General features: G+C 34.0%; 1 protein-coding gene across 1 annotated transcript; it reads left to right on the plus strand.

The window, feature by feature from the left end:
• The first annotated feature begins 13,946 nt into the window (after window positions 1-13,946).
• On the plus strand, window positions 13,947-15,101 carry LOC129232172 (uncharacterized). The gene has a single exon (XM_054866413.1). The coding sequence runs from the start codon at window positions 13,947-13,949 to the stop codon at window positions 15,099-15,101; it is 1,155 nt and encodes a 384-aa protein (XP_054722388.1).
• Window positions 15,102-15,677: the final 576 nt, after the last annotated feature.

Genomic DNA, 15,677 nt, shown 5'->3' on the forward strand with positions numbered 1-15,677 from the left:
GACAGCTCTAGATTTTTCGACCTCTTTAGAACTTTGAAAATTGCATTTTTAGAGAAGGTAGACAAATATTTATTACCGACCGGTTTTAGATGATGAGAGTTTCCGGAAGGGGGGGGGGGGAGTTTTCTTTCTCGTGGTTGCTTGTCGACCAGCAGATCAGGGAAAAGTTCGAAGCGAGGTCCTTCGGTTTTTTTTTTATCATGAGAAAAATGTCTAAAACTAAAACCAATGCATTCGTGTTTTAGATTTTAGTGGAACTTCAGAGCTCAGTGGCATCCAGGGCCTGATTACTGAATAGGCCAACTATACCGTGCCGTAGTGGCCTACTTTTTAGGGGTCCATAAATGGCTGAAATTGTTTTAGCCTATGGCCAAAATTATAAAGTTTCACAACCGGGGTTTTTCAAAAACATGTTTGGCCTAGGGCCTCCCGATACCTTAATCGGGGCCTTTTGGGGCATCACACGAAGACCGACACGCGGCATTTAGCGTTAGCACCGCCACTACTTGGACTGCTTGTTCTAGGTTCTACTGTTATAAATACGGAAGAGGGCAATTTAACAATGAAATATTGAAACAAAATTATGTTTTATACGGATACAAATGGGGCCAATTGTGTTTGAGCAGACAGCTCTAGATTTTTCGACCTCTTTAGAACTTTGAAAATTGCATTTTTAGAGAAGGTAGACAAATATTTATTACCGACCGGTTTTAGATGATGAGAGTTTCCGGAAGGGGGGGGGGGGAGTTTTCTTTCTCGTGGTTGCTTGTCGACCAGCAGATCAGGGAAAAGTTCGAAGCGAGGTCCTTCGGTTTTTTTTTTATCATGAGAAAAATGTCTAAAACTAAAACCAATGCATTCGTGTTTTAGATTTTAGTGGAACTTCAGAGCTCAGTGGCATCCAGGGCCTGATTACTGAATAGGCCAACTATACCGTGCCGTAGTGGCCTACTTTTTAGGGGTCCATAAATGGCTGAAATTGTTTTAGCCTATGGCCAAAATTATAAAGTTTCACAACCGGGGTTTTTCAAAAACATGTTTGGCCTAGGGCCTCCCGATACCTTAATCGGGGCCTTTTGGGGCATCACACGAAGACCGACACGCGGCATTTAGCGTTAGCACCGCCACTACTTGGACTGCTTGTTCTAGGTTCTACTGTTATAAATACGGAAGAGGGCAATTTAACAATGAAATATTGAAACAAAATTATGTTTTATACGGATACAAATGGGGCCAATTGTGTTTGAGCAGACAGCTCTAGATTTTTCGACCTCTTTAGAACTTTGAAAATTGCATTTTTAGAGAAGGTAGACAAATATTTATTACCGACCGGTTTTAGATGATGAGGGATTTTCCGGAAGGGGGGGGGGAGTTTTCTTTCTCGTGGTTGCTTGTCGACCAGCAGATCAGGGAAAAGTTCGAAGCGAGGTCCTTCGGTTTTTTTTTATCATGAGAAAAATGTGTTTTATCTGTCTTCTTTTACCAATGCGGGACTGAAAAAAAATCCCCCCCCCCCCCGGAACAAACTTCCATCTGAGAAAAATTCGGAACGAACTGGAGATGCGAGGCCCTAGGAGGTGCGAAGCCTTGGACTGTCTCTCTCTTCGTCCACTCCTTGCTACGCCTCTGACAGCAAATTGAAAACGTATTAGAATGAAAAATAACTTTTTAAGCATGGAGACTTCAAATTTGGCATACTAATTTAGACTGAAACTACACAGTTACCACCACCATCTAAAAAGTTTGCTTTCCTCCCCGCTCCTACTCCCTTTCACGCAAAATTAGGGGAAAAGTACTGAACATATTCATATATTAATCATTAGATAATTATACATGTAATCCTAAATCTTTGTGCACCATAAAAGACAGGAATAAATTTAATATATTTGCATTTACAAAACCATTTTTTTAAAGAATAAAACTCAAAAATAAATTAAATAATTGTATTGCAGCAAAAGCTTAGTTTATTGCACCCTGTCAACCTGTCATATCTCAGCGCCCGGGGCGACAGCCCCGCTCTTCGGGCAGCCCTGGTGGTAGGCTGGCAGGTCTCCTAAGAAATGATGGCACCCTGAGCGAATATTTTCTGCAGCCCCACCCCTCACACAGAAAGGTGGGGGAAAAACTGAACATTTTTACATTTTTCATTTGATAATTTTATATGCAATCCGAAATCGATGCATAACAATGATGCATAAGACAGGAATTAAATCTAATATATTTGCTTTTTAAAAACATTTTGTTTTTTTTTAATGAATAAAATTTTAAAATACATTAATTAATTGTAAAGCAAATTGCAGCAAAAGTTTAATTTATGACGCCTTATATATCTCGGCGCCCGGAGCGATTGCCCCGCTCTTCGGGCGAGCCTGCTGGCAGATCCGTCCTAAGAAATGGCTGCGCCCTTGGCTAATATTTTTTGGGGCCCCTTCCCCTAACGTACAGAATCGTGGGAAAAGCACCGAACATATTCATATTAATTATTAGATAATTGAACATGTTAGTTTTTTTTAGTTGCTTGGGCACTGTCGTATCCTGAATACATCCTTACTAATGTCATGAATGCGAAAGTATTGTAATCTATGTATACCATAATCTATGTGTACAAAAATGTATGTTTACCATAAAAGACAGAGAATTAAACCTAATATATCTATATATCTGAGAGCAAGGAAAATCGCAATTTTTGTACGTTACTCTGGCTCTGAGATACAGATATTTGCATTCTAAAAACCCTTTGTTAAAAAGAATGAAATTAAAAAATAAATTAATGAATTGTAGTGCAGCAAAAGCTTTTTATGGCGCCCTCTCGTATCTCGAAGCCCGAGGCCATCGCCCCGCTCGCCACCCTCTTCGGATGCTTCGGATATCGGACGGCCCGTGACACCAAGGCGCGGTAATCTCTGTAGGCTATTGGCGATGTAGCTAATCCCCTGCTACACCTTGAAATCGTTTGCATTTTTACACTGCATTTTTCCCATAAATAGAAACCATCTGTTTACTCCAGAGAACAATCTTCTTTAACAGTTCCGAGAGAAGAGGGGGGGGGGGGGTCATCAGGTGCAAACAGAGATGAATGACAGAGGGTAGGCTACAGTTTAGAAGTTGCCGACTCTTTTAGAAATCTTTTATTGCAGCTGTTGTATATATCTTAACTAGAAAACCAGTATCTTATTGCGGGTACTTACTTTATGGAAGAGATCGTTATTCCCCTTTGGCAAAATTCTACATGAGTGGTTTCTGTGCGACACATTTTTTTTTTCAAACTATTTTTTTCCGGTTTTGATGAAATTTTTCATTCACTGAAGAAAAGGGCGCCGTAGAAGGGGGCGCACCGGGATTCGTCCCGGTGTCCCGGTGGGCCAGCACGGGCCTGGTAGTAGGAATCTGACGAATCACGAATTTGATACGAATTTCTCAAAATTGTGGTTGTAAGTATACACTATTTTTGCTAATTATTATCTTTTGAAGATTCGGCAGGTAAAGTCTTCGTTAAAAATCTACCTTTGGTTTTGTTCTTCATTTACGTTGCTGGCTACACCGGTTTACTGCGACATATTGTTGTACCAAACCAATCGTGCCCCCACGTGCATGTTCTTTTTCCAATTCAATGAAATTCTACAATTTCATTTCCTGCTTCTTCATTCATTACTAGTGGTACCCGCACGGCCTTGCCCGTAGTAGAAAACTAAAAGGTGATTTGGTGCGCCTGTATATTTACAAATAATGGATTACGAATTTCTCGCCAATTTGCTATATTCATTTGCTTGCCCATGTTACGGTTCCACGTTATGATAATTTCGCAATTTATTAGTCCACGTTGTGATAATTTGCTTGGTAAAATTTTCTTAAAATTGGAATAGAAAAAAGAAACAAAATCGAATTTTCGAAAAATCGCTTCGAGGTGCACTCCCATGCTACAAACTAATTTTGTACGAAATTTCATGAAAATCGGCCGAACCATCTAGGCGCTATTCGTGTCACGGAGATCCTGACAGAGACTTTCAGCTTTATTATCTTTACTATTTTCTATCTCGCGCATAAGGCTGAAAATTTGAAAAAATAAGTTAAAAATTGAATTTTTTAAAATAATTTTTTTCCTCATTTTTGTAGTGCAACCATCATAAATTATCCGTATATAGCGTAGTTTGAACCAAAAAAAAAAAAGTTTTATAACTTTTACACAAGATTTTTAGTTTGCGCATACGCGTTGAATGGGGTTGTTTCCTTCAGTTAATAGTAGTACTTTTTTGTCACTGAAAATTGATAGAATAAGCAAAAAAATAATAATAACATGGACCCAGAAAATACTTTCAGTTTTCCAACAGTTATTTTTTTAATTAGTTTTTTTTTAAAGTCCGATTTTTTCAAACAAGGCGTGGTGATGACGTCACAAATGATGCTCTTTGGCGCATCTTTCTAGCGCATTTTCCACTTTATGATAATCAAGAAGTGAATTAAAATTGCGCTCTATGCTTGTTATCAACCATACCGTTGCCAATACACGTGAGTAAAGATGCGAATTAAATATTTTGCTCAGTGAATGGCAACACTGAATGGCATTTCATCATTTGTCATCGGACAGAAGCATAAACAATAAAAGCGCACTGATTTAAGTAATTTTTTTAAAATATTAAACTTAAACAAATTGCTTGAAAAATGGTCCGATCCTATGTTTTTTATGCATGCTCTTTCAGAAAAAAATACTTTTAAAATTTTGGAAACGACCCCAGTGGGCTAAAATCGCCTAAAATTTGAAATTTACGCATACGTGACTAAAGATCTTATGTGAAAGATATAAAATATTTTGTTAAGTTCAAACTACGCTATATAATGATAATCTATGGTTGATCCACTATAAAAATTATATATATATTTTTAATTTTTTGAAAAATTCAGTTTTTAACAATTTTTTAAACTTTTAGCCTCATTCGCGAACTGAAGATGTTAACTCAGAATTTTTTCCCCCATTTGAAGATATCAAACTACAAATTTTGAGAGGTAACACGATTCCGAAATAAAGAATCGATTTTATTCGAATCACCCTATTCTATAGCTCTTACAAAATGCCTAAATTTGAGTGTTAACTTGTTCACTTATGTGAAACCCAGGCTAGCGTACCCCTATCTGCATCTCATGCACCCCCAATTTTTCTCTCACAGTAATGAACTCCTTGCAGGCTTACATGGGCTCCTAGGGCGCTATGGATCAGTTTTGGGAACCGCTGAAAATACAAGTAGAAGTGAATCAAGCTCAAGCTGTACAGTAGATGGCGCCACTATTTTTGTGTATTGTTTTCCTTTGGGTATTTTTAATTTAGCGATAAGCTTTTCGAAAATCAGAATGTTCAATATAAAACTGTTTACATTTCAGAAAGTATTTTTTTAAAGCCGTATTGAACCCGCTCAAAATTTTCCGGCTCGGCGTTTGCGTACTTTGTTTTCTTTTTCATTTTCGGAATATTATGAGCTTGAGGGAAAATGAGTGAATCAATCTTACGTTGTACAATAGATGGCGCCACTATTTTATGCATTATTTTCCTTTTCAATTTTAATACACTTTTAGAAAATTAGAATATTCAATAGAAACGCTGTTAGAAACGCTATCTCAGAAAGAAAGTTTTTTTTACTAGCTGTATTGAACACGTCCAAAATTTTTTAGCCCTGCGTTTTTCATACTTTTTTTTTTCCTTTTTCAATTCCTGAATATTATGAATGTGAAGGAGGAATATTTCAAGTTTAATATGAAACATTCTTTTTTTTTTACTAGATAAAGACACCCATTTAAAACTTAAGGGGCTGCTCGATCTTTCATAATCTCAAAACATATTTAAAATTCTTCAAATGGAAAACTAACAACTACTATTAAATTCCATTTAAATTAGTTTTTAGTATAATATAAAAAAAATACCTTTGTGCTGAACAATAAAGTAAGACAAAACGACGTTAGATGAAGCACAAATTTGCAAATTACAGCAGACACGTGTTTCGGCGATACAGGGAACGCCTTTTTCAATGCAAAAAGTAATGAGCTTATGGGTGAAAAGACATCCGACAAAAGCCAAGAAGAGCAGATAAGCATGCAGCTTAAAAGATAAAAATAGCGGATTAGCCAAACACTAATGAGAAAATTAAAAACCGATCAGGAACCATTAGAAATGCAAGCAAAGGCAAAAATGCCCCAATTCATCTGATCTTGACCTTTGGGAATCTTTTCATATTTTGAGGAACAGTTCTAACTTAGTTAATGATCTTAAAGCTGTTCCATATTTTTTCCAACATTTGGCTCCCATATCTCTACATAGTATAAAATGTAGTGTCCAAAAAGCGTCTGTTTGTTTGAACTCGCAAAAACTCGAGAACCACCCGGCCGATTTTGCTGAAATTTTCACAATTTGTTCCTTTAAGTCCTGAGAAGGTTTGCAGACCAGTTCGAAAAAATTCGATGAATAGTTCTTTTTTTATTCCAATTTAGGCCCAATTTTCACATAAATTCCCGAATATGGGGGTAAAAAATTACTCGCAATTAGTAATATTACATATCGTTGGAAAGGGTAGAATTTTCCGCGCTCTACGCAATTTGTTCCAACGCTCTAACTTAATTGCGGCGGGAGTTATTTACGTTTTTAGCTCGAATTTGTTTAGGCTTAGCTGAAATTTAGGCAATACTTTCTTCATTAAATCCATCAATAAAAAGTGAAGGAATTGTCCTACAGTTTTCGTTTTGACACCATTGAAAAGAGCTACCTTTTTTACTTCAGATCTAACTCGACCTATGGTCGGAAGTTTAATTCTCTATCTCCATTAGAAAAAAAGTTACAAGCGAATTAAATGAAGTTCCAAAATCTGTTCTCTATTCAAGTTCTTAACCATTTTATTTTGCGTTTCCTCGGTAACGCTTTTTGAATCCATTGTTTCTATCTTTCTCATTTTCAACTCTGAAATTTATTTTATTTTGTGTTTCCATAGTTACGCTTTTTAAATCCATCTTTCTCATTTTATTTTAATTTCTTAAAAGTATTTTAATATCAGTCGTCATTGTTTGAGTTGAAATTTTTCATGATGATTTTTTTTTCTCTTATTTATGCCTGATTGTTGAATATACGTCACTTGACACAATTTTTGTTTTCAAAATAGACCGGGCAAAGCCGGGCAACGCAGCTAGTCTTTAATACTGTCCTTTCCCCATCCCCCTTTTTTTCCCATTCATTTTTATCTATCTTCCTTTGTTTATTTTTACCTTTTTTGTCTTATTGACATCCCCCCCCCCCATTTTCTTCTATTTATCTTTATTTTTCCTTTTTTCGAATTTTTTGTTTTTGTTTATTTTATTTCGTGGTGTTTTTTTCTTCCATTCAGCTTTTCCTTTCATGCGGTTAACGGTTACCAAAATTTTCTTTTTGTTTAAGCTTTAGCTGTATCTTTGTCCAATTGAATTCTTTCTTTCTGGATTTCCGTACCTAAGAGAAAGCTCTTGGCCTTTGCTTGCATTCCTAATGGTTCCTGATCGGTTTATAATTTTCTCATTAGTGTTTGGCCAATCCGCTATTTTTATCTTTTAAACTGCATGCTTATCTGCTCTTGGCTTTTGTCGGATGTCTTATCATCCATAAGCTCATTACTTTTTGCATTGAAAAAGGCGTTCCCTGTAACGCCGAAACACGTCTGCTGTAATTGGTAAATTTGTGCTTTTTTTAACGTTGTTTTTTTACTTTATTGTTCAGAGCACAAAGGTATTTATTTATCTTATTTATCTTGTCAATATTTTTCTCTATCTTATAGAGTAGCTGTAGCAGCTTTAAACTCTTGATGCTACAGTTACTGAACGAGCTAGAAATAATTTTTCACATTTTACTTCGGCATAAATCTAGCGCTGTCTTATTCCTTCTGCTTTTTCCTTCCTACCAACTCTCCATTACTTTTCTTAGAGCTTCTTTTTTACGAATAAAGTATACTCTTGATGATGTTTAATGGATTTTTTTGAGGAAGGTGTCCCTCAATCTGGCCGAGTATTCGTTCAGGGGCGGATACAGAAATAATTTTTGGAAAGGGGGCCCAAAAAATAGAAAAGCTCCCCCCCCTCTAATTTCAATTTTTCATAGCGAAGTTTCCAGGACTTTATATTTTCATTTTTATTTTATTTTTTTTTTCAGGATTCCTAGAGGTCAATTAATATGCTTTTAAGTTCATAAATACTATGCACTCGCTTACTTTAGCTGTGGAAGTAAAATCTCTAACATTTCAAGCCAATTAAACATTAAACGCTACATAATTTCTCCAAGATGCTGTAAAATGAACGGTGAGCAGTTGGATTGTCACTACACATACTCGGAAGATTGCAATTTTTCTCATCTTCATAATCCAAAACACAAGTCAATCCGGCAACTCATAAAAAAATTCCAGTTCGATATCTGTAAAGTTAAAAAAGTCATCAGCGATCTAACGAGACGAATTTCAATAACTCTTGGACGGGCGATGAATTAAGTTAGGGGTCGTTCGCAAACTTTCAGCACTTTCCTGCTATAGTGAAAAGTGGAAGTACAAACGTCCAGTGGAAGTACAATTTCTCAGTGCACATGGACCATTTCCATCGTATCTACACAGATTTAAGTTAATTAGCTCACCATTATGTGTATGCAGTCAATCTGGAACTCCTGAACATTACATATTCAACTGTCCTTTAACCAGCTCTTTCCATTGCACTTACAATTCCAACTTTTCTTTCTCCAAAAATATTTTACGCATTCTATCTCATCCAGTTACACGCAAGAATATCCATAAAATAATGTCGCTTCTCATTTCTCAAGCAGATGACTTTAAATATCCAGCCTAAAAACTTTCAAAACTGCGTGTTTACATTGTATTTACCAGCCATCCCAGTCTTATTTAGCTTCTTCACTTGTATATTAGTTCTTTTTATTTAGTTCTTTTTATTGTTTGTTATCTTATTATTTTTATTGGTTTTTGTAATTCTCAAAATTGTTCCAGCGAGTGTCGCTCGTGATCTGTTCTGTTCCCCCCAGTCACCACATCCGGTTAAACCCCCCAGTGGCGTAGCTAGACCCGACTTTCGGGGGGGGGGTTACTTCTTATATATATATATATATATATATATATATATATATATATATATATATATATATATATATATATAATATATATATATATATATATATATATATATATATATATATAATATATATATATATATATATATATATATATATATATATATATATATATATATATATATATATATAATATATATATATATATATATATATATATATATAATATATATATATATATATATATATATATATATATTATATATATATATATATATATATATAATATATAATATATATATATATATATAATATATATATATATATATATATAATATATATATATATATATATATATATATATATATATATATATATATATATATATATATATATATATATATATATATATATATATATATATATATATATATATATATATATATATAATATATATATATAATATATATATATATATATATATATATATATATATATATATATATATATATATATATATATATATATATATATATATAATCGCTTGGAATTTTTTCCTTTTCTTTTTTTTTCTTTCTCTTCTCTCTTCTTTTTCTTTTTTTCTTGAGACTAACTTTTCGGGGAGGGGGGTTTTGTCCCCAAAACCCCCCCCTTAACTACGCCCCTGAAACCCCCTTCGGGGTTGGTACGGTGGTGATTGGTGGGGTTTAAATAAATAAATAAATGTAGTGCAGAGTGATTCATGATAAAAACGGATTGTTTGGAAACGATTCCTCACGATTCATCGCCTATTCAAGTATTATTGCAAATTCGGCTCATTAGATCGCTGATAACTTTTTAAATTTTAAGGGGTCACAGTACCTTTAGAATTTTTTTTTTTAATTTATGAATATTGTGTTTTTCTTTGAAACCATAACATACACTCATTTCGCAACCAATAATTTATTTTCAAAATCTTAAAATATCGCCCATATTTTTTTAAAAATTCAAAAAATTTATGAAAATTTCAATTTCTTAAAATCCCTAAGGCTTTTTTGTTTTTCAATTTTTTTAAAAAAAAGATTTTTGTTAAGCAATCACTATATTCATCTCTAAAAATCTGCATTCATTTGTTTATATATGTATTGGAACATTTTTTGTGATTAATTATGTAAAAAATCGTAATTTTTTTTTAAAAAATTTTGTTTTTAAAAGGTATAACATGCTCTAAACATTTGAGTAATTTATAAAATGCTTATCCAATGCACAGTTTTGTTAAATATATTATCCTTACTGCAAAACGTATTACTTTAAAGCTGTATCTTTAATAGAAAAAAATCCTTAGGGATTCTAATGACATGAAAACACAATAAAACGATCACCGAGAAAAAGCAATTTAAAGTTTTCTTTTGCATAAGAACATATAACGAACATACCCTAAAACTACTCATAACTTTTTAAATATTTGAACTAAAGCGATGAAACTTTTTCCCTGTGTTTGTAATAATTTGTAGTTTTGAAATAGGCAATAAAATATTTTTTGATCGTTTGATCGTTTTTGAGGTACTGTGCCCCTTAAAGACATTGAACTGGAATTTTACTATGAGTTGCAGGATCTACCTGGGCTTTGGATTATGAAGATTATACCTTGATATCTATCGCGCTTGCGCAGTGAAAATTTAATTGCTTTAAACGTTGATAGTTCATCTTTAATTTCAAATTTTATTATGATGTTTCTCTTGTATGCGGTCAGATATTTTGAAAGTTTGGTAACGGTTGATGGGAAAACTATGCATGCCATGAGTCGAAAACCTTAAAATAAAATTTGCATTTTTCAAAAAAATGTTTTTATCTTCGTGCGTGTTGTATATATTTTCACAAAAATATAAAAAAAATCTACAGTGCCGGCTAAAAAAATCTTTACATTTGGTTGGCAATTGAAAACTTTACATGCAAACTTTTTTCCATGATTTTACTTGGCATGTTCTCTAGTGATTTGGCCCAATACCGAATATTCGGCCAGATACTCGTTTTAATTGCCAACGAAATAAAAGTTTTTTTTTCTTTAACCGGGGCTGTTAAATCCCTTGCATATATTAAAGTAGAGGGCGCGTTGGCAGTGTGCGTCAAGTAGGTGCGCACACGTGCCCCTATGTCGTAAAAACTGATTTTGATTATTTTTGCCAGTTAGTTAGTGAGTTAGGTGTTTGTCAGTTGTATTTTCTGTTAGTGGTTAGGGCAGTGTTTTCAGTTTCTTTAGTTCATTGTATGGTTTTATATTTACACGTTTTTAATAAATGTATTGTTTTGTTCGAAATGAGTTGATTGTCTATTGAAATACAGTCCACATAACCTACACAAGAACATCGTCCAGTTTTGGTCCGTGCGACCAGGATTGAATTGCGTTAAAATTGAATTTCGTTTCAGTTGTGAACTGCTTTTGAAATTTGAAAGAAATTGGAAATTTGCAATGACGGAACTTGCAACGAAAGTTTCTGATTTAACAATACTGAATAGAAAACGAGGAGCCATCAAAGGCCAAATTACTAGGATTGAAAATTGTGTCAATGCTGAAACTCCGCCCGATTCGAAAGTGTTATAATTGAAATTGTCTTCATTGAACAACTTGAAGGAAAAGATAAATTCCTTACGAAATGAGTTTTTGTAGTCTTCCAAATGACAAAGACGTGAAAGATTTTGAAGGAACCTTAACAGAGGTCGAGGATTATCTAGAAGAAACTGAAGTAAGTATCTTCAATTTGTTAAAGATTCAAAATACTTCAAGTAGTAAAGCTAAAAAAGTTAATAGCGAATCAATCACGAATGCTAAAATCAAGTTACCAAGTATTTCATACCGCATTTTTCGGGGAAATATAAACGAATGGTTAACATTTAAATCGCAATTTATTACTTTAATTGATAGTAATAAACAACTGTCAGATTCCCAAAAACTGTTTTATTTGCAGTGGGCATTGACAGGAACGGTGAAACAACTGCAAAATATTGATGATTCATATTCTTCTCTGTTTGAAGCATTAAAAAATAGATATGAAAATAAAAGATTGATTGTTCAAAGTCATATCTGAAATATTAAATGCAAACAAATTTAAGTGTGAAAATCCTAAGGATTTGCGTTATTTAACGGATAATTTGCTTAATAATTTAAGAGCTTTAAAACAGATTTGAATATGAATGCTTTATCAGAAGCAATTTTAATGAATGTTATGCTGCAACGGCTTGATGAAGAATCAAGAAAGGTATTTGAAATGTCTTTGGATTGTAATGAGCTGCCAAATTGGGAAAATTCATTGAGTTTTTATTGAAACGTATTCAAGCGCTAGAGAATGTTCAACGTAGTGTCCCGTTGCAAAATTCAAACAAGAATGTATACCTAAACAAAAAAGTTTCGTGCTGCAAAATAACAATGTTGTTTGTCCTGTATGTAATGAGAATCATTTAACTTAATAAATGTAAGAAATTTCTAGATTTACCTGTCCAAGAAAGATTAAATTTAGTTCGTAAATTGCAATTATGCTTTATTTGTTTAAGTAAACATAGAAGGTCAGAATGTTCTAGGTTAGATTATAAATGCCGAATTTGTTCAAATTCTCACCATTCTATGCTTCACGGAGCTAATTTCGCAAAAGTAGATTTTGATAAAAGTAAGAATCCCAAAACGTTTGTGAATAATTCCCGACATAACGTAAATTCGCGTTCAGAGCACTTTAGTACAGTAAAGGCATTAGAATATGAGGAACAGATTTCGAATGAAGAAAATAAAATCGGTGCATGCGGGAATAGTAGTCGGGATTCGCAGAATTGTTTTACTCATTGGGGAAGTCAGTCAAATGTTCTGTTGTCGACTGCAGTTATTTATGCGAAAACTGCAGACGATTCCTTTTTGCCTTTTCTTACAATTTTAGATACAGGATCTGAAATTTGTGCCTGCATACAGGAAGTTGCAGACTTGTTAAAATTAAAGGGTCAGTCAGTTAACTTTTTAATAACGGGATTGAATGGAGCGGGTTTAAAGATTAAAAAAGAATTAAATGTGGTTATTTCAAATAAAAGTAAGAGCTTTCAGAAAACTATTAAAATGCTGGTAATACCCAAAATTACGGATTTGACCCCACCTAAACATCTTGAAATTTCCAACCTTAAACTTCCACAGCATTTAACGTATGCTAATCCTAACTTTTTCAAACCTCAGCGTGCTCAAGTTCTGTTGGGTGGCAATGTATTTTATGAGTTATTGCGAACGGGACAAATTAAAGTGAAAGACAGTTCGGTAATTTTGCAAAATTCAGTATTCGGCTGGATTGCTACGGGAACACTTAACAATAGAGGAAACAGCAATTTTAAATGTTACGTAGTAGAGGATAAAACTGAAGCAGCTTTAAAACAATTTTGGACTCTTGAATCTTTCGGCATTAAAGACGATTCAAAACGCTCAGATGAAGACGCCGCTTTAGAAGTCTTTAACAAAACGGTACGCTATAACCACGAACGATATGAAGTTAGTTTTCCTTGGAAAAAAAATTGGAAGGAATTAAATGACAATTTTGAGGTAGCAGAAAGGCGGTTTCAAGGTGTAGTCAAAAAAATGAAACGCGATAAGACTTTGTATATTCAACACAGTGAAATTTTGAAAGAATATTTAGCGAACGGAATAATTGAAGAAGTCAAGGATCCTGAAAAACGTATTGATAGACCTGTTTCTTATCTTCCTCACCAAGCAGTATTCAAGCAAAAAAGTGTTTATAATAAATGTAGGATAGTTTTTGATGCTAGTTCAAACGACGTTGGACAACTGTCACTAAATGACTGTCTTTGGTCTGGTATAAATTTGATCCCGCATTTTTTTCAACTGTTGATTTACTTAAGAATTAACAAGATTGCTATGTTATCGGATATAGAGCGTGCGTTTTTGCAAATATCGCTAAATGAATTTGATAGAGATGTAGTTAGATTCCTTTTTGTTAAACATGATCCTAATAAGAATGACAATGTAGAAGTAGTAGTTCATCGTTTCTTACGTCTGACATTCGGAATAAATGTGAGCCCTTTTGTGTTGTCTGCAACCATTAAAGAACACATCAAAAAGTACGAAGAAGCCTATCCCGTTACTACTGAAGTACTCAATACCTGTTTTTACGTTGATGACCTTGTTACTGATGCAGACAATATAAATGATGCTTTAAAAATTTCTATTGAAGCAAATAACATAATGAAAAAAGCTAGTATGAATCTACGCAAATGGATTTCGAATGATGATGTGTTGATGAAAATGTGGGAAGAACGAGAATTTAATATATTACCGGGTGATTTCTCAAATAACTGTAACGAACCAGTAACGAACTGTAACGAACCATGTAAGGTTCTCGGACTGCCGTGGGACATTAAGGAAGATACTTTCGCTATAGAAGTAAAGGATTTGCTTGAATTTATCAAGACCGGAAAGAATACAAAACGATTTGTGCTGCAAGTAGCTGGTAGAATATTCGATCCTCTAGGATTTGTGACACCATACACCATCAGAATTAAGTGCCTGTTTCAAGAATTATGGATTCGGAAAATTTCCTGGGACGCTGAGCTGCCAGATGACATTTTTAAAATCTGGAATTGCTGGTGCTTTGAACTTCCTACATTGTTAAAACTTCGAATTTCCAGAAACGTCCTTGATTGTGCAGAACTTTCAAGTTGTGACATAGAACTGCATACCTTTTCGGACGCCAGTCCTAAAGCTTATGGTGCCGTCGTGTTTGTACTGATAAGATCTGATGACAAAGTAATTGTGAACTTTCTTACATCTAAAAGCCGTGTGGCTCCGTTAAAAAAGATTACTCTTCCAAGAATGGAGTTGCTAGGAGCCTTACTTGCTGCTAGATTAGCAAATGAAGTTGCAAATGTGTTGAAGCGGAAAATATCCCCTCCTATGTACTTTTGGACAGATTCTCAAATAGCACTATACTGGATAAGAGGTTCAACTTTGAAGTGGAAAACCTTCGTCTGCAACCGTGTGAAAGAAATTCAGGAACTTACGGACCCCGATTAAATGGTTCTTTTGCGTTAGTCGTGACAATCCATCTGATGCTTTGACGAGAGGTATCAGTGTCGATCAGCTTTTAGAAAACACAGCTTGGTGGTATGGCCCTACATTTCTGAAATCCGTGATTATTTATTCTACTGATTATCTTTCAGTGGTTCCCGAAGAGGGAGCAATCAATAAGGAACTAAAACCGAACTTAAAACCTGAACCAAATGAACATTTAATAAACTTGATTGCGGGAAATGAAAATTCTGTTTTTGATTGCATACTTAATAAGTCAAATAATTATATGAAACTTATTCGTATTGTAAGTTTTCTTTATAGGTTTATTTATAATTGTAAAAATCCAAAGTCCAAGAAAATAGGTCCTTTGTGAATTGATGAATCTGCTAATGCAGAAAATTGGTTAATACGTTCTCTCCAGGAAGGTGAGTTTTTTGATGAGTTTAAAAGGTTAACAAATGGTAAACAAGTTCAGAGCAGAAGTAAACTTTCCTCTTTAAATGTGTTTTTGGATAAAAATAAAGTAATGAGAGTAGGGGGGGGGGAGACTGTCCCATGCAGATTTATCTTATGCAACCA

This window comes from Uloborus diversus, unplaced genomic scaffold, assembly GCF_026930045.1.
Source record: "Uloborus diversus isolate 005 unplaced genomic scaffold, Udiv.v.3.1 scaffold_11, whole genome shotgun sequence".
Classification (NCBI taxonomy): Eukaryota; Metazoa; Arthropoda; class Arachnida; order Araneae; family Uloboridae; genus Uloborus; species Uloborus diversus.